This window comes from Panthera uncia, chromosome F2 (genome assembly GCF_023721935.1).
Source record: "Panthera uncia isolate 11264 chromosome F2, Puncia_PCG_1.0, whole genome shotgun sequence".
In the NCBI taxonomy this organism is placed as follows: Eukaryota; Metazoa; Chordata; class Mammalia; order Carnivora; family Felidae; genus Panthera; species Panthera uncia.
This window is the reverse complement of record NC_064812.1, coordinates 9,225,385-9,245,844: the sequence shown is the minus strand read 5'-3', so window position 1 is coordinate 9,245,844 and position 20,460 is coordinate 9,225,385. Positions and strand designations below refer to the sequence as shown.

At 44.6% G+C, this 20,460-nt stretch overlaps 1 protein-coding gene across 2 annotated transcripts in view; it reads right to left on the bottom strand.

Annotated features, from left to right (window-relative positions):
* Positions 1 to 893: 893 nt before the first annotated feature.
* DNAAF11 (dynein axonemal assembly factor 11) overlaps positions 894 to 20,460 on the bottom strand; it is a 76,753-nt gene continuing 57,186 nt past the window's right edge. For both annotated transcript variants that reach the window (XM_049632886.1, XM_049632887.1), the window contains 2 exons: positions 8,118 to 8,203; positions 894 to 1,319 (listed from right to left, as the gene is read on the bottom strand). In XM_049632886.1, the coding sequence (XP_049488843.1) occupies positions 1,142 to 1,319; positions 8,118 to 8,203 (264 nt within the window). In that variant the 3' untranslated portion in view covers positions 894 to 1,141. The remainder of the gene's footprint in view (positions 1,320 to 8,117; positions 8,204 to 20,460) is intronic.

The following is a 20,460-nucleotide window of genomic DNA, read 5'->3' as shown; positions in this document are numbered from 1 at the left end:
GGGGAGAGACTGGGAGGGGAAAGTTTGATTTTGAACCTAGCCAATTTAGTCCCTTTATATTTTCTCTAAACGCTGCTTGAAAATGGACGAATTATTTGTGTCTTTTGCCTTGCAGCTAAAGGCACTAGTGGAGACTTTGGCATTCTACATGGAAATCTCCTTCCCTAAACCTATTAGGGCAGTGGGTACACTTACAATGTTTCCATGTTACCCCCGGCAACAGCTTTGCTAAACTCTCTTCCCCTAGGTAAGGTGGGTCTCCTTTCCTCCAGCACCGAAGAGCACCTTCTTCTTTCTCATGAGCCCTCATGGCAACCTCCTCAAGGCTGGTAGAGCTGCTGTGACCTTCTTGTGGCCGATAGAGGCACCCTGCTCGGCTGTCCCCAAGAGAGAACCCGCACGACGTGCGCAGAGCACCCCAAGTCTCCCACTGCGGCCACCACTCTCTGGGCAGGTGGCTCCCAGCCAAGGACTGAGTGTGGCCGGGGGGTAGCTGGGCTCGTCCTCTGTGGACAATCCTGCACTAGAGCGCCTGTCTTCTCCGAGCTGTGTGCTGCCTTCCCAGGCTCCATTTAGCCCACTAGACTTCCACCTGCTTCCCTCTCGTTTTGCAGATGTCAGGCCCGTACCTACAGCCTTAACGGCTTTCGCTTCCTACTCCTGCCAGCTCTCCTCCTCCTCACCCCAGGCATTACCACCAGTAATCACGAGAAGAAAATCGAAACACCGCTAAAATCATATTAGAGCGTTCCAGTTTGATCTGAAGTTACAGTTTTAACTTCTGAGCTTGACCAATTTGCTGAAGCACCGACTTAATAATCAGTCCTTTTATCTCCGACTTCGTCTCTCTGCATTAGCAAGCAGTTCTGTGATTAAAAATCAGCGTCTTAATGTAAGAGTTCTATGATTTACTGAACGTTTGCCCTAGCCAACGTTTTATTATAGGCAAATGAGCTGTAGCATTTTAAGGTACACACTTGAACGTCAAACTGGTGGAAGAATATCACTGCATAAAGTAGAAGTGAGACACTAGAGCAGCGATGGTGACAAATAACTCTGTGTTTACCCCAAACGTGGCATACTACGCGCTCTGCACTGAGGAAAACGGGATCGGGTGGGTCCGTCCACCTGGCCTGATGTTTCAGATCAACGGGGGCACTTCAGGGTTATCTTCAAAGTCTGGATCTTCCTCACTTGGTATAATTTTGGGTTCAGATCGAACTCTTCGGGGCGTGGGTTTTTTCTCTTGAACTATGTTAGCCACATCGGGGAAGGAACGCTTGCTAGGATCTACGTCTAATTTCTCAATTCGCTTGCTTCTACAACAGAAAAAAAAAAAAGGCAAGAGGAAATTGAGAGATGTCATTTTAAATTAAATTTCAAGTAGACTCAACTCGTTCATTCATTCATTCATTCATTCATTCAGCAAACATGGGCCAAGTGCTCTCCTTAGAGCACGGAGACAATAGTAAGAGACTGTCCTGGGTTTCAAGTAGCTCGGAACCTTGTGGAAGCAAGAGTCTGACCTGTGGAGAAGTAAAGTGCTGATGCGTGGGCAGCTGGAGGGGAGGTCGGCTGAGAGGCTCTGTTCGCCTGAGAGGCTTTATTTTTTTTCAAGGTTTTTAAGTAATCCCTACACCCAACGTGGGGCTCGAACTTACAACCCTATGATCAAGCAATGCGTGCTCTACTGACTGAGCCAGCCAGGTGCCCTGCACCTGAGAATCCTTAAATGATGCTGTAGCAGGCAAACCCCGCAGCCAGGGCCAACGGTAGAATCCCTGTAGGCAGGTCTTATGTAGGCTGAATGTAGCTAATCAGCCTCCTGGTGATGCAGACAATCCAGCCTGTGTGCTTTTGCAGGGGCGTTTGTATAAGTTCAGGTGCCTAGAAATCTCAGCCCACCAGTCTCCCCCACAAGATCCCACCCCTGCTGTCGGCACCCAGTTCTTTCGGCAACGGCTATGTGGAAACAGAACAAGAAAGATTCCCGTATTGCCGTCATTAGAAAATTCTAGATAATACAGGTCATTGGGCTGCCGCCCTGTCAATTTTGATCTGTAGGCCTGGGGATGGGGCCCAGTACTTTGCATTTATATAAAGCCCTCCCCCCCCCCACCTATCCCCCAGGGATACTGATAATCAGTCAAATTATTTTGGAATCACTGCCCTGGTCACCCGGCCAGGCATTCAACGGAATACATTAAGTGCCTCCCAGATTCTAGACACCAGAAATCCCATGGTCTGTGCAAATAGGACGTTTCCTGGTGACATCTAACAGTGCAGCAGAGAGCTCGAATAGAACATTTATCACATTATCATGTAATCGTCTCATTACTGATCTGTTCTCCCTATTAGAACCAGCATTCTTGAAGCAATTAGATTGTCTTTTTCATCTTTGGCATATAGCATTTGTGAATACTTGTTAAATAACGAAAAAAAAATACTCTACTACGGTGCAATCATGAAATTAAATCAGAAACTGTCTCTGACCCAAAGAGAATCACGGTCGGTCTCATCCGGGAGCCCCACACTGATGTCCCTCAGACCAAATTTAGGCAACAGACACAAGGTATTGGGAGGAGTGGGGGGGGGGGGTCCGACTTTCCCTGGAAAGTGTGAACCCTCTGTTGTTCTTACGGCCCATCCCCCCTCCTTTCTGTCAGCCACTTAGCCCTTGAAGGCAGTTGAGGTTTCAATTCTTTCCAGAATTTTGACGAATGCACACGGACCCGCTGAAGGCAAGTATCATGTATACGAAGAGTATAAAGTGTAAATTTTCCGAAGACCCAGATAGTACACTGTAAACTCTGTAGGAAATTCTAGTTTTTGAAGACCTACGTTACAGTCATTATTAAATATGGCTCTGCTTTTTAATTACTGTGCTCTTATTTAAAAGGCTGCCATATCTATGGCTTAATCAAGTAAATAGCGAAACTCAACTGTTATAATTATGTTGGCTTTGAGGACAAGCCGCGTCTCTCACTTCCAGGCATGTATCTCTCGGGCCATAACGTCTGGATCTTCGTAATAAAGAGTGAACTCAGCCCAGATGCAGTTCTCCGCGGCTCACCCACTTCAGATGTTGTGAGGAGTAATTTGCACGCAGGACTCGAATCGGTCATGAGTCTCCGGGTGATAAACAGTGAGCCCATAAGGCCGGGAGCCCCAAAGGATCACACTAATCCCAAAATAAAGAGGAGAGGGCCTTTTCTCCCCTACTGTTTCCTCCCTTAATGTCAGGCACCCGACGTGACTGTTTTACCCACCACCTGTCTGTCAGGGCCAGAACCTCTGGAGTCTAGTCAGAATGACCAGTTGGGCAAAATGAATATTTTCATCAATGGTGGAAGAAAGAAAAAAAAAAAAAAAAAAAAGACTAAAATCACCAGGCATAACACATCAGAGATTGAGTCCTTCTACTAAAGAACACAAGGAAAGAACTTTCTTCTGGTAATATGGTGGGCTAGCATACATGGACCAGAGATTCCCACCTCCCACCGAAAACCCTCGGGAGATCAGGAAAGATGTGATAAGATGATAAGGAACCATGAGGGCAGGATTCAGTAAAAGGAGGGACCAGAGAGGGAGTGGGTCCCTGAAGCCACCTTTGGCCTGAGGGCATTTGCTGAGCCCCTAAAGTCATGCTCTGGTCTTGCTGGCCTTGCGGAGTCTGGGAACAGAGGTCAAGGTCCTGAGCATGCCAGGTGTGCAGTGAGGGGACGCCCTCTCCCCTAGAAGGCTTTGCTCTGGCGTGAGAGTGACTGAACAGTAAACCCGCTGTGCCTGCCCCCACGGGCACTGTGAGGGAAGTAGGACAGAGAAGGGCTGGGCTGTCACCACAGCTAGGGTTTCCATGGGTTTACAGCGGCCACAGTTAAAACCCAGCCACCTTGAATTTAGCGTAAAGTGGTTCCGAATGGGCAGGGTCCTCAGGTAGCGTCTGCCCCAGAGAGCAGGCCAACGCTCCCCGGGTGAGCACTTTTCGGGCCTCTGAGAAGCCCCTAAACTATCTTCTAAGAAATTTCGGGCAGCTTATAGTAAAAACGAACAAGCACTCAAGGAAAAAGGGCACTTAGCGTGAGAACTGGCAGAAGCAACAAGAATGTGAATAGAGACGAGAAACTTCAGATTTTGAATACGACAGCACGGATTATGAAACCAAGGAAATGCTTCAGACTTAATACTATAATGTTGACCTTTTCCTCTGGGATCGGCAAGAAGACAGAGACGGTTGCTGTCACCTCCCTCCCACTCCGTCCTGGTGCCTTTCCCTATGCACTAAGGCAGGAAAACAAAAGGAACAGGATTAGGAAGAAAGAGACTCCACATTCTCTGTAGGTAGACAGAAAATCCAAAACAACTAACAAATGAATAAAATAGTAAGAGAGATCAGCAAGGCTGCTGGGTACAAAATCAAACACAAAAGTGAGTTACGTGGTGGGGGTGATACAAACACTGTGAATATACTGAATCCCATTAAAAAGTTGTACACTTTTTAATACTCGAGACGACGAATTTGATGCAATATGTATTTTACCATGGCAAAAAATTAATTGCAAATCTATATCCCAGCAACAAAAGCATAGTTATGATAGCATCAAAATATCACACACCTAAGAAAATTAACACAGTATGTGTATATTAAAAAAAATTTTTTAGTGTTTATTTGTGAGAGAGAGAGAGAGAGAGAGAGAGCGAGCACGAGTGGGGGAGGGGCAGAGAGAAAGAGAGGGAAGACACAGAATCCGAAGCAGGCTCCAGGCTCTGAGCTGTCAGCACAGAGCCTGATATGGGGCTCGAACTCATGAACCGCAAGATCATGACCTGAGCTGAAGTCGGACGCTTAACCGACTGAGCCACCCGGGTGTCCCCAGTATGTGTATATTTTAAATGAATTGAGACATAAACCTTGAGGCCTTCACAAGAAGTAACTCAAAACGGATCACTGACCTAAACACAAAAGGCAAAACTGCAAAACTCACAGAAGGGAGCACAGGAAAAGAGCTGACTGACCCTGGGGGCAGGCAATGCCGTTTTAGATACAGCAGCAAAGGCACGAGCCCTGAAAGAAGTCATCGGCAAGCTGGATTTCGTTAAATTTACAAACTTCTGCTCCATGAAAGACAATTTTGGGAGAATGACAAGACAAGCCACAAACTGGGAGAAAACATCCGATGAACAGCTGTTATCCAAAACATACCAAAAAACCCTCTTCGAATGCAACGATAAGAAAGCTGTGTGATTGAAAGAACGGCCAAGGATCTTCACAGACGCGTCACCAGGGAAGATGTGCAGGTGGCAAATACACGAATGGAAAGAGGCTCCAGACCGTTTGTCAGGGAAACGCATTTGTCCAAGTCCATGGAATGAATAACACCAACTTTGAACGCTAATGCCCACTATGAACTTTGGGTGATAACGACGTGTGTCAATGTAGATTTAGCAGTTGTAATAAATGTGCCACCTTCATGGGGGGATGTGGATAATGGGGGAGACTGTGTATGAGTGGGGGCAGTGGATATATGGAAAATTCCTGTGCTTTTCGCTCAAGTTTTCTGTGACCCTAAAATTGCTTTAAAGAAGAAAGTCTACTAAAAAAAAAAAAAAAAAACCAAAAAACAAAAAAAACCCAAAAACCTCGTGAAGAGAGTAGGAAGGCGAGCCAAAGAATGGGCCCAAATTTATCATTCTGGCTCTACTTTATGATCTTGGGCAAATTAATTTCTTTGAGACTCAGTCCAGTAGGAATAACAGGATTTCTCTTGTGGTTGTTTTGAAGATGAAAGATAGGTGATGGACAGTATCATGTAACACAGAGGAGGCACTCGGCACTCAACAAACCCATCCCGAGTGAGATATGTGTCCCTCCTTGATCATACAGTGTCACAGGACCACAAGAGTTCACGGCATCAGTGACCTGCCCCACAAAACGTGATCTCCTCCGGTCCCAAGGAACGGAAACTTACTCCGCTGATCTTCCCCTCCGGTCACTCTGTCTCCACAGCATGAGGAAAGGGCCGCTCTGGCTACGAAAGGATCGATGGGCCTCTTCTGGCCCTCCCGGCGTATCACTGTGTCTAACGTCTTCCTGTCCCTCAAACTGACAACCTGTCTGACCTCATTCCCACGTGCGGCCTTCTTAGTTCACGGGATCGCCCAGCCAGAGGCTGAGGTGGTGTGGATGGTCAAGTCCGTCAATGACTAAGGAGCACGCAAACAACCTTCACACAGACATGTTAAGTGTGGCTGCAAGGTGATTACTTCTCAGTAACAAAAATGAAAACAGCTTTACGGGGCGCCTGGGTGGCTCAGTCGGTTAAGCGTCCGACTTCGGCTCAGGTCATGATCTCACGGTTCGTGAGTTCGAGCCCCGCGTCGGGCTCTGTGCCGACAGCTCGGAGCCTGGAGCCTGTTTCAGATTCCGTGTCTCCCTCTCTCTCTGCCCCTCCCCCACTCATGCTCTGTCTCTCTCTGTCTCAGGAATAAATAAACATTAAAAAAAAATTCAAAAATGAAAACGGCTTTGCAAACAGACCGTAGGAAGTACTACCATAAAGAATTGTGCTAAGACATCTCTAGTCCTCAAATGTCATCACCGTAATGGGGATTTTCCCGGGGTCTGAAGACCAGCTTCCACACTGGCTGCCTCTCCCTGATCCTTCACAAATGGGAGCCACACTCCTTTCATGTGTGGATGCTGCTGGGGGGTAATTATGACCATGAATATTCATGCTAGCAGAGTACCCTTGAACCTCTGTAAATTACACTAATCTGGGAAATAGGAGACCAACTGGTCTCCAAGGTTAAAACCAGCAACCCAGCTTTCAGAAGGAATTCAACTCCGTACCCGTCGTTCCAACAAAGCCCACGTTCGAAAGTCCACAAAACTTCCACAGTTGACTCGGGATGTTATGAATGCCTGACGGCTTCTATTATGCAAGACATAAATATAGCTCTCGTTCAGGTATTTTTGTAATGATAATTTCAGCATATACATTTGTATCACAAAGATAGTTTGCCTCGGTTCAAAATAGATTTTGCCATCTGGACGGTAACAGTCTGGAAATCACGACAAGTGGAAGGAAAGTCGAAAGGCCCGGGATTGTGCATTCGAAGGAAGCACTGAAATAACGAGAGCTTTGTCCCAAATGCTTTAAGGGATGCCACTGGTCACGGGTGCTGAGCTTCGTTCTGAGGGCATTCAGGAGGCACCGCCAGGATCTTCAGTTAGGAATGAGGAGAGGCTTCCTGTCACTGGGGGAGTACGGAGAGCGGGAGGGGTCCTGGTGTGGAAGAAGCTGAGCCAGAGTCTCGCAGATCATCTGGGGGTAGGAGGTGGGCGGGAGGGCACATGGTGGGGACTCTTGGTCCTGGCAACCCTGAGAGCTTTAGAAGCTATGAAGTGGCATCCGAGCCATGAAAGGGTAGGTGAGCAGCATTCGACGAGGGCTCAGCAGGGCTGTCCCAACGTGTCAAGACTACCTGATCTTCAGGCATTCGAATTTTTTTTAATGTTTACTTATCTTTCAGAGGGAGAGACAGAGCACGAGCAGGGGAGGGGCAGAGAGAGACAGGGAGGCACAGAATCCCAAGCAGGCTCCAGGCTCTAAGCTGCCAGCACAGAGCCCAACGCGGGGCTCGAACCCACGAACCGCGAGATTATGACCTGAGCCGAAGTTGGACGTTTAACCGACTGAGCCAGTCAGGCGCCCCCAGACCTTCAGACATTCTAAACTTCTCTCCCTCATTTTGCCCATCTGTAAACCGAGGATAAAAATGGTGAGGATTAAGTGTGCTACTATGGGTGAAGTACACACGATACTGTCTGATACGTAGTAAGTGCTCAGTAGATGTTAGCAGTCGTTGGTGTTGACCTCACCACTCTCACCATTATTGACACAAGAAATTGGGGCCTGTATGTCCAGAGATTTGATTTTTAGGGATCAAGAGCCCTATAAATCCAGAGTCTAAGTTTTGGGAATAGACATGAACGTTCACAGCGTGAACCATCTGTAAATGCTAAATAATTGTATCTTTGAGGAAGGTGCGTTCTAGCCACCAAATGACAATGAAGAGAACTATAAGGAAGCTTCCGATGGCTGGGGAGGTGGTACCTTTGGTTTGTGTGCTCTCTGCTGCTGTCCGAGGGACCCGTCCCCGACTCTGACGTTTGTCGCCAACCTGTGATGACTTCGTCTACCTAAAATAAAAATATAACACGCCCTGAGTGGTGCATTAGTCTTGGACATATCCTCAAAAATATACGACATTTTAAGTTTTGCTACGTACGCCATGGAAGAGTCTAACTGTAAGCCCCTGCATGCGGTATGAGAAAGTTATATCACAGACTGGATCTGTCCTGCAAAGCCACGAGCTATCCTTCATTTGCCAAAGGCCAAGCAGGGGGGATACGGTGAATTAATTCACATAACAGATATTTTCTGAGAGCCAGAAACCTGCCAAACACTGCTTGGGGTGGTGGGGATTTAGGCGTGGTTGAGACACTGCCTCTGAGCAGCTCCCCTCCTCCACCTCCACCTGGCATGTGTTGCAGTGGAAAGCAGGCTGAGCTGGAGGTTCGAATCCCTCCCTGCCCAGCACACTGGACCCCCAGGTCATCCTTCATAAAATGAAGGGATGAGATATGAGCTCAAAGCCCCCTTTGGGTATGAAAAGTTCTGTGATTCTTCCACTTTTTTTTTTCAAGTTTATTTATTTATTGAGGGGGAGGGGCAGAGAGAGGGAGAGAGAGAATCCCAAGCAGACCTCACGCTGTCAGTGCAGAGCCCGAGGCGGGGCTCGAACTCGTGAACCTGTGAGATCGTGACCTGAGCTGGAATCAAGAGTCAGACGCTCGATCGACTGAGTCGCCCAGGCGCTCCTTCTTCCGCTTCTTTTAAGCCAGATAAGCTCAGTGCTAAGCATGTTGAGGTCTCAATAAATAAAACTGACTGATTTGATTCAATGAACATATAGTGAAGATTATTCGCACCCAGCACCTCCTACTAGAAAGCTCAAAGATCTAAGACTATGGGGGCAGAAGAGAACAGGTGGCCACTTACTAGATCCCGACACCATGCTGGACACATGCCTGCCTATCCTAGGCAGTTCATGTGTTTTATTTCACCCCCACCTCCCAGTATAACTATAAGACAAGGATTATTTATAGGCAGAGAGAAGGAACTCTCCTCATGTTGTTTTGGTCCGCTGATCAGGATGGGGGCTTCTGCCTTTTCTTTCCTTTCTTTCTTCTTCGTCTTCTTTTTTTTTTTTTACAAGAGACAGAGCATGAGCCGGGGGGGGGGGGCGGTGCAGAGAGAGAGGGAGACACAGAATCAGAAGCAGCCTGCAGGCTCTGAGCTGTCAGCACAGAGCCCGATGCGGGGCTCAAACTCATGAATGGTGAGAGATCATGGCCTGAGCTCAAGTCCAACGTTTCACTGACTGAGTCACCCAGGCGCTCCGGCCTTTTGTTTCCAGGGAGGAGAAAGATCTGGAGCGTGTACATTCCTCTCTCCATCCTAATCATCCTAATCATTTCCCTTTCTTTGGGGAGGAAGTGCTTCGTTGACTGGCCCCATCTCACCGGTGGGCAGGGTCGTTCCCCTGCAGGTGAGGGACACCTGCTGCCCTTCCTCTGTTGGGCCGGAGACTTCACTTGCTGCCCAGCAGCGAGAGGATCCATGTGGACACAGACTAGGCTTGGGCTGTGAGGGTCTGGTCACCACTCCTACCCCCACCTGCTGGCTCGGGCAGGCTGCACTCACCATCTCCGTTTGGGAAGCGAATCGGAAGCCCCGAGGTAGCCTCAATTCTAAACCAGATTCTCCAATCCAATCTTTACCCAACTTCTGCATCAGGGTGCTGGCCAATTAACCAAATTAATAGACCGGGTTGTCGGTTTCCCATTAGGGGCAGAGAGAGAGAGAGAGAGAGGAGGACAGAAGATCTGAAGCGGGCTCTTGAGGGGACAGCAGCAAGCCCAATGTGGGGCTCGAACTCACGAGCCACAAGATCATGACCTGAGCCCAAGTCGGATGCTCAACTGACTGAGCCACCCAGGTCCCCCTAAGAACCAGTGTTTTAGATAGTGCAGAGTATATTTATCACATTTGACAACAATTCAATCCGTGTTTGTATGTGTGATTTTGTTCCACTCCCTTACACAGAGGATCACGCACACAGGCTTGCCTTTCCCTTCCCATAGACCTCACGGGAGGGCCTGTGTGCAATGCAGAAGGGAAAGATCTGCCGAAATGACACATTTCAACCTATATACTGGACACCCGACCAGGAAAAATACCTTTAAGTACCACAAAGGGCGTGTGCAATGGCCAGACTTTTGCTGAGACTCTGGGAGGAAGGAACGATGGACACTGCGCGTACTAAAGACGCTAAATTTCAGGTCCAGAAGAGTTTGTTCGGAGACATTTTAAAAGAGAGAGTTCCAGAACCGAAGAGGCCACACAGTCAAGGACCACAGACGAATGAGGGGTAGTCGGCAGAACACAAACTTGTAGAATACTGTGGGGGAATCAGCAACTCAAGCCACCAGTGCGATATTTACTGAATACTTAAAGGAGGTAACTCATGGAAAGGTCTGCCCAAGGAAGCAGATTCTATCATCGTCAAACACAGGTTTTTGGGGGAGGAGGTTAATCCTAAAATGTTTTATTTGCTATGTTTTAAAATATATTAATGTCATAATTTTGTTTTCCGGGCATTTCTTGCCGGCTAATGACTGATGCTGTATTTTCGGATGTTAACGACCGTAATGTATGAATGTTAACACTCTTTGAATATGAAAACTTGACTGGTTTTTGTCCTTTTCTTTAACAGAATTAGTGTGATGGACTCAACTATTTCCCCCTCCTTCCTGGCCTATCCTTAACGAGACGGAAACACTTTTTAGGTGCTGTTGAGTCCACTTCTGGCTTGTTAAACCAAAAGACGAAGGAAAAGATAGATATGAGGGGGCTAAACAGACATCTCCAGTCAAGGGGAGCAGAGAGAGGCCATAGATGTTAGGGTGTTGGGAACTGGCACCTTCCTCCTGCAGTGTCTGAGGGAGACCGAAGCATCTCTGGGAGACGCGGTTGTGCAGAGAGAGCATACTGTCCACTAGAATCTTCTGCAACGATGGAAGTGTTCTGTGCTGTCCGACATGGGGCTCCTGAACATTTGAGACGTGGTTAGTGCACCTGAGCTACTGAAGGTTTGATTTTATTTAAATTGAAGTAATTTAAATTGAAGGGAACATGATTACAGTGAGCCCCAAATGCATAGGTGGGCTTCCGATTCTTCTTCGGGGTGAAGGACGTCCATCCACACCAGTTACCCCTAATTCACCTGTAGTCCTTGACTCTGTGGCCTTTTCGGTTCTGGAACTCTCTGCTGCTCCCTTGACGTGCCTGGGACCTGGTACTCTTATGGAAGTATGAGAACCCGGAGCCTGTGTTCCACTCTGTCTGATCACTGTGGGGTCTAAGGTTGCTCCCCAAGCCTGACTCAGGACAACTCTAAAGGACCTTGTCAGCTGCAGAGCTCGCTAGGCATCGGCTGAGGTCTTTGTCAGGCCTCCACGGCAGCTCGGTTTTCCCCTTTCCTGCTCCTGGCCCCTTCCCTCCCGCTCACAGGCAGCTGCCTGGGGGGCGCTCCCTCACAGGCACCCTGCATGCTCCTCTCCATCTCAGACCTGTTCCTGGGGAGCCGTGGCACCTTTGCATTTTTAAAACTTTTTTTGAATATTTTAGTTACATTAAACGAGGCCAATGCTAGTGAAAAATCATTAAAATGTCAGTTTTAAGAACAAAGCTCTTGAGCCAAAAGTACAAATTTTGTATTGCTTCACGTTGTAAACGCACTAAAGAGAATGGGAGCATGTGCATAATTAGAGTCTTAAAACACCCCGTTTCTAACACTGTTATTTGTCACATAATAAGCTCAGACAAAGATACTCTGTGTTTATGGAAATGCAAATAGCATCACAAATTTGGAACTTCTCTTCACAGGGAATTTGCTGTGCACCAGAATCTAAATGTGTTTCTTATTTTTAAGAGATATTTTCAGCTTATTTAGTTCCAAAGATTCTTTGAAGTTTAAAAGTTAGAAGGAACTAAGGAAGCAGCACGAAGAAAAATATTAACACCAACATTCGTATCAACGCCAAAATTCATCTTAACGCCAGTATTTATATTCACAGCAGGTAAAACACTTCCAATGAGCTCTGACTTTCCCCAGCAGAGGACCACGAGGTCCTGCAGGAGTGACCACTGTCTTCCTACCACACCCACAGCACCAGCATCGTTTTTCCTCTAGGAAGTGATGGTCATTAACATTAACCATCTTATTCCTTTGCACTAAGTGTGTTTAGGGATGACTGATGGACAGCTGTAAGGGCCAAAATATGTTCAATAAATTAGATCAGGGGGACTAATGGTTTCCTGAATCCATAGAAAGAAATGTAATCAGCTTCCTGAAAATTCAATTGTGGGACAGGCACAAAGGTACAAATTAACTTTTTACTGATGTGATATTACTTTAATTCTCACAGAGTCATGTGATTTCGTGCAGTTGAAAGTTGGGAGCGGACATGGAGGTAGGAACCAAGTCTCCTCTACAGAAGGCAGAAGTCGCTCCTCAGGCTCTTCCGCCAGACGACTTTCCAGTCTTTGCTGACACAGTACCCTGGGATGGCGTCTCATGACTTCCTGAGGCAGCACTCAGCGCGGAGACAATCTACCTCTACTTATTTTATTATTTTGTTTTGTTTTATTTTATTTTATTTTATTTATTCCATTTTATTTTATTTATTCTATTTTTATTTTATTTATTTTACTCCATTTTATTTTATTTATTTTATTCCATCTTATTTTATTTATTTTATTCTGTATATTTTATTCCATTTTATTCTATTTTATTCATTTTATTTTATTTATTTTATTCCATTTTATTTTATTTATTTTATTCTATTTTATTTATTTTATTTTATTCCATTTTACTTTATTCTATTTTATTTATTTTATTTTATTCCATTTTATTTTATTCTATTTTATTTATTTTGTTTTATTTATTCCATTTTATTTTACTTATTTTATTCTATTTTATTTATTTTATTCCATCTTATTTTATTTATTTTATTCCATTTTATTTTATTTATTTTATTCCATTTTTATTTTATTTATTTTATGTGCCTTGAGAACTTGTTTGGAGTTTCTAGCAGGGAATTGCAGCCACTCGTATACCCTTGACTAAAGAATGATCCTCCTCTGTCAGGGAAGGTCATTTTCTTGGACTGAGCGAAGCTTTGGGAGGGACACACCTGGAGCAGCGAGGGAGGAAGGGGACACCCGCCTAGCCGGCTAGATCAGCCAAACCAACCCTGGTGATCAATGGGGTGACAGATGTCGTAGCCAGATCACCCTCGCATCCATTTTTTTTTTTTTTTTACCGTAGATTATTTATTTTTTTGTTTCAAGTTTTTATTTAAATGCCAGTTAGTTAACATACAGTGTAATATCAGTTTCAGGAGTAGAATTCAGTGGTTCATCACTTCTGTACCATACCCAGTGCTCATCTCAACCAGTGCCGTCCTTTATGCCCATCACACATCTGGCCCATCCCCCTCCCACAGCCCTCAGTTTGTTCTCTGTTGTTAAGAGTCCGTTTCACGGTTTGTCTCTCTTTTTCCCCCGAGTTCATCTGTTCTATTTCCTAAATTCCACATATAAGTGAAACCATATGGTATTTGTCTTTCTCTGATTTATTTTGCTTAGCATAATACACTCTAGTTCAATCCACATCATTCCAAATAGCAAAATTTCATTCTTTTTGATCGCTTAGTAGCATTCCATTTTATGTATATACCACATTAAAAAATATAACTTATTGTCAGGTTAGCTAGCATACCAGCATATACAGTGTGCTCTTGGTTTTGGGAGTAGATTCCCACAATTCATCACTTACATACAACGCCCAGTGTTCATCTCAACAAGTGCCCTCCTCAATGCCCATCACCCATTTTCCCCTCTCCCCCACCCCTCCATCAACCCTCAGTTTGTTCTCTGTATTTAAGAATCTCTTACGATTTGCCTCCCTCTTTGTTTGAAACTATTTTTCCCCTTCCCTTCCCCCATGGTGTTCTGTTAAGTTTCTCAAGTCCCACATCACACACTTGGGCTGATGAAAACTTGGGCTGAGTGAAAACATAGGGTATCTGTCTTTCTCTGCCTGACTTAGTTCACTTAGCATAATACTCCCCAGTTCCATCCATGGTGTTACAAATGGCAGGATTTTATTCTTTCTCACGGCCAAGCAATATTCCATTATATATAAACCACATCTTTTTTCTTATTAGGAAACTGTCTAAATCCGGGGACTGGTTCTTATTCGGAAACTGTCTAAATCTGGGGACTGGTCATCAAATTTATTGCACGAATTTATTGTCGATGGACACTTGGGTTCCTTCCATGTACCTCTACTTTAACAAAATGTATGTGGTTGCTTTACCAACTACAGAAATTACTAAGACAATGAACCAAGACTACATGTGCTGTGTAAAATATAGGAACCAGACGCAAGCGAGAGAGACCCAGCTCTCGATCCTTTAGGTTGAACCACAGGAATTACCAATATCTGACCATTTTTGACCTACAAAACAGTGATTTTTACATGGTTCCACTTAACTGTTATTTATATGAAGCTGAATAAGAATGAGAAAACAATCGCTCCACTTTAGATGAAGGCTTGCTATCGTGGTAAATTAAGGGAGCAAATGGACAAAGAAAATGGAATCTAACCAGAGATGTTCATTGAAGAACAAAATATAAAACAACCCATCATTTAATTTTTTTCTTGTGAATTTACCCTGGTTTCTCAAATCACAGTATTTAGGAAAATCAGAAGCAAATTTCTCTTTCTCTTGGATTTTCACTTGGTACCACGGTTTCAGCTATTGCCTCTATTAAATCTTCTCAAGAAATATTTACTGAGCATCTATTATGTGCCAAACATAGGAGCAAGTGGTAGATATGGAAGGATAGGTTAAAAAATTATCCTTGATCATCTCATGAGAGATAAAGACACATTAGCAGTGAAAATGCATTGAAGGAAGTATAATTGACAGGTATGTGTGTACATTAAATATGGAAGCCCAAGGGAAGGAGGGATGTGCACCGGTGACATGGGGAAGGCTTACTGGAGGATGTGAGGTTTGATATGAATTTTAAAGAAGAAGGAGGAATTTGCCAGAAGCTGGAGATTATGTGGTACATTCCCTACATCAGAACATTCCAGAGAGAGAAAGCAAGCCTGAACAAAGACAAGAAGGTAAATGACCACATAAACTAGCACAGAATATTGGGCAGATAATAGATGGAAAAAAGGCTGAAGCACCAGACAGAGGTCAGGTCTTGAGAGACTTGATTTTAAGGTGCTTGGACTTGGCACAGGAGGTGACAGAGACTTTGCTGGGTTGTTGTGTGTGTGGTTTTTTTCCTTCAACTCAGCTGAAGGAGCAATATTCTCAATACACTCTTACTTTCACCAGCCTGAGTGTGTGGTGTTAACAAAAATATTAAGTGCAGTGGCATGATGGCTTTTGAAAGAAAGTGTTTCTTTCGTCGCTAGGTAAAAATACACTGTTTTGTTTTTGTTTTTGCCATTACAGCTAAATTGCTTTCTCCTCACCCCAAACTTCACTCTGAAAATACTACTGACATGGAGTCTTATTAGGAAACTGTCTAAATCTGGGGACTGGTCATCAAATTTATTGTACGAATACATAACATGCGAATTATTGGCTAATCGGTTCTTCCGGGCTTCTGTCGGCCTGTCCACTACGGATGTGTACGCATTTCTCTGGCTTCCCGCTGTCCCACGTAGTGTAGGTTTTAGACTCTGCATTCGGGGCCCCCTGGCACCCACACACCCTCTTAGAAGGCATCATTTACACGAAGGGCAATCCATTATTCACAATTTGCCCCAGAAGGGGAGAATAGGAGAGTTAAATGGAGATTTTTCCCTTAAAAGAATTTACCAGTGATAACTGGCTTTCGTACCCTTCGGGCTAGGCCTCTGCGGGATTTTAACGAGGGTGTGATGTGGTATCCAAACTCACAATACACGTACTGAGCCTGCGTGCAGTTGTGTCCGTTTGTTCTCCTGTCTCTGCTCTGCTCTGGAGAGTTCCGGGTCACGTGGCTCCCAGCTGGGCCTGGCCAACAGGACGACTGGAGGGAGGCTGGAGAACCTCGAAGGAGGCTCCAGGTGTCTCTCCCACAATCCCTGTGTGCGTGAGCCACTCCACTCCACGGAGGGAGGATCTCCTCCGTGGCTGCCCAAGAGGCCTCTGCGGTTCTGGTTCCTTCCGGGTGACCTGGCGCGTGTTTTCCACCACCACCACCTCCTCCCTCTGTCCTGGGAGAGGGGGGACCCACCTGATGTTACAGCTTTCTGGCTGGTCTTACTCTCCCTCCTTTGGCATCTCAGATCTGCGTTTACCTGTGTAATGCATTTCCTGAATTACTCCCGCAAGGTACATTCCTGTATACATTTCCTGTATGCATTTTCAGTGCTTCAGTGTTTTCCTGAGTTTCCATCAGACCCTTAACTGACTTCCTCCGTGTGTCTCACACCTCAGGGTACTTGTTAAGACACACACTTCCACAACATCTAATTGGAATCCTCAGGATAGTGGCCTGGGAATCTAGTTTTTTAACAAGCTCTCTCCAGGTGATTCTATGGATCGGGGGAGTCTTGAAAACAGTCTTGCTGATCCCACAGCTTCGAGGCTTTTCCGGATCCCATTCAGTTACACAAGCACATTTACGGGACGTGCGATGGAAAGCCATTGATGGGTTTTAAGCGTGAGAATAAAATGATCTGACTTGCGTTTTAAAAAGGTCACTGTGGCTTTTGTATGGGGAAGGAATCAAAAGGTGGAAAGGACAGAAGCAGGGAAACAGGGAGGGGCCTGTATGAGATGGTCCAGCTGGGAGATGGTACCATAGCCTGAACACGGCTGAGGTGGGGAGGCAGAGGTAAGTAACTGAATTCAGGGTATGTTTGGGCGGTAGTGCTGACGACGTGTAAGGGTAAGACGTAGGTCAAGGATGCCTTCTAACCTTCGACTTGGACAATTGAGCCTACGATGATGCCATTTTCTAGGACAGGGAAGACCGTGGGAGGAGCAGGTCTGCAGAAAGCAATTATGGGTTCATTTGGCCATTTGAAATCAGTCCGGCGGATTTACGCTTGCAGGCGGCTTATGAGTTGGCAGGTGCATATAAAATGTCTTTGATTCTAAAGCCTAGACAGTTTGCTAATATTTAAAGCTTTTATTTTCCAATTAATAACTCTAGTTTGTATTTCCTGTGAGGTTGAACAGCACTGGGGGACAGCATTTTGAATTTCCCAATTGTAGTTAGTGGTTTACTCTGTATTTTATGCTTAATATTATTTCTAGGGACTAGTAATTAAATATAATTTCTGTAATTTTTTCTTTTGGAAATGAGAATAAGCTTTTTGGAGGGTTTTGTCTATTATGAACTTTTCAAATTATCTTAATTATATTGCTCAAATAATAAATGGTCTTACTCTTCATTGATCATATTTATCAAAGACAGAAATGGGTCATAAATCTTCTAGTAGAGATGACTGCTTATCTGTCCTTATGTTTATAAGACCCTGGGCTTTCTACACTTAAATAATGTACAATCAATGAATATAAGGCCGTGAGTTGGATTTTTATTTTATATAATACTTTTATTACTATAGAATAACTTTTATTCCATTTTATGCTTCTTTGCTTTAAATTGTCATGTCTGATACTCATTTTGCCATAAGTACTCTAAATTTTGCTTGCATTCACTTCATATAGTTTTGTCCATTCTTTTGTTTACGTATCTCCCAGGTCTTTGAGTTTCAGGAGTGTTCTTTTGAGCTGGATAGCATAATGGATTTTACATCTGTTACTTTCTTACAAATATTCTGATTTTGTGTCTCCCTCCTGGTGTTTTTCCACTCCTGACTGTATTGACTTTTGTTTACATTTATTTTCTGTAATGCTTTGTAATTCACACATTTTAATTTAATTCCACTCATTTTCCCTGAGAATATTTATATTAAATTTCAACATGAACACAGTGCACTGAGAAGACCTAAATGTGAGACCTGAAAACATAAACATCCTAGAACAAAACGCAGGCAGTAACTTCTCTGCATTGGTCGTAGCAACACTTTTCTAGATAGGTCTCTTATCCAGAAAACAAAAATAATCTCGGGACTACATCAAAATAAAAAGCTTTTGCACAGTGAGGGAAGCCATCAACAAAACTCAAATACAACCTATGGGACGGGAGACGACATTTACAAATGATATACCCAGTAAGGGGTTAATACGCCCCCAAAACAAGAAGCTCATACAGCTCAACACCAAAAAAACCAACAGTGTGATTAAAAAATGGGCAGAGAGGGGTGAAAGGGCGGGCGTACGCCGGCCGACTCCATCTTGTTCTGTGTCCTTCACCTTGACCACACCTCCTCTCCTTGAGTAATCCCCCCCCTCACCTGCCTAACAGGACTCGGGCCCTTCCCCAGCCAATCGGCTGAGGCCACAGCCATTACCTCACCAACTGCCCCTAGACCCCAATAAAACCTTTGTGCTTTTGAAACTCACTCTCTCTCCCCGGCATCTCACCGCTAAGTCAGTGCAGGTAGGGGATTGAGCTCGAGCTACTCGAATAAAGGCTCTTTTGCTTTTGCATCGGACTCGGCTCCCTGGCGGTATTTGGGGATCACGAATTCTGGGCATAACAAGGGGTGCCTGGGTGCTCAGTCGGTTAAGCATCCTATTCTTGATTTCTGCTCAGGTCATGATCTCACAGTCATGAGATAGAGCCCCATGTCAGGTTCCGCATTGGGTGTGGGGCTTGCATAAGATCCTCTCTCTCTCTCTCTCTCTCTCTCTCTCTCTCTCTCTCTCTCTCAAAAAAAAAAAAAAAATATGGGCACAGAACCTGAATAGACATTTCCATATAGACATGAAAAGATGCTCAACATCACTGATCCTCAGGGAAATACAAATCAAAACCACAATGAGATAACACCTCACACCTGTCAGAATGGCTAAAATCAAGAAGAGAAGAAACAATTGTTGGCGAGGAGAAAAAGGAGCCCTCGTGCACTGGTGGCAGGAATGCAAACTGACATTGTCACTTTGGAAAACAGTATGGAGATCCCTCAAAAAATTAAAAATGGAAATGCCATATGATCCAATAATTTCACTATTGGGTATTTATCCAGGGAAAATGAAAACACTAACTCGCAGAGATACATGCACCCCTATGTTCACTGCAGCATTATTTACAATAGCCAAGATATGGAAGCAACGTAAGTGTCCATCAATAGAGGAATGGTTAAGGAAATATGGTGTATATACACAATGGAATATTACACAGCCATAAAAAAGATGAGATCAGGCCATTGAGACAACATGGTTAAGCCTGGAGGGTATAATTCTAAGGGAAATAAGTCAGACCGAGAAAGACAAATATCATATGACTCCACTCGTAAGTAGAATCTAAAAAAAAAAAAAGCAAATGAATAAACAGACAAAAAGCTGAAACAGACCTATGAATCCCGAGAACAAACTTATGGTTGTCAGAGGGAAGCAGGGTGGGGGATTGGAAAAATTGGTGAAGGGGAGAAGGAGGTACAAGCTTCCAATTTTGGGAAAAGGCACAGCACAGGAAATACAGTCAATGATACTATCATAGCGATGTAACACAACAGACGGTAGCCACAGCTGTGGTGAACACAGCACAATGTACAAACTTGTCCAGCTTGAGTATAGTTAGCCCTGAAACTAACTATACTCAAATAAAATTTAAAAAGTTAACGGTATGTATTTGGTGGTTGCGAAAGTGTTCATATGTTTGTTCTCCCCACTCCCAGTTTCCCTGTTTTCATGTTTTAATCTAAGTTTTAAAAATCATACAACTCTCTTTCTTATATCTTCTTCACTACTTCTTCCAAGAAAAATAACTTTCTGACTCATTTTGAAACTTTACTCAAAACAAGGACAACTATTCCTATAAGACTATTGAAGTAGTTGAGGAGGGGGATGGTGGCTCAGTAGCAGAGCATTAATGGTGGGGGGGACCTGGGGACTGGGAATGAGAAGCCCTCCTTAGGTTTTCAATGCAAGCAAAATAGCAGGAGGTATTACAGATTCGATCCTAATTCTACACGAAGATATCCCTACACAAAGGTATCCCCTATTAGGGGAACCTAATGCAGCACAAGTCTTACTTTTTCTTTGCATTTCCAAGAACCTACCAGAGCACCCAGTAGGTGATCATTAAAATATATGGAATGGCTAGGTGGATGGTAGGATAGGTGGATGGATGGGTGGGTGGGTGGGTGGATGGATGGATGATGGATGGATGGATGGATAGA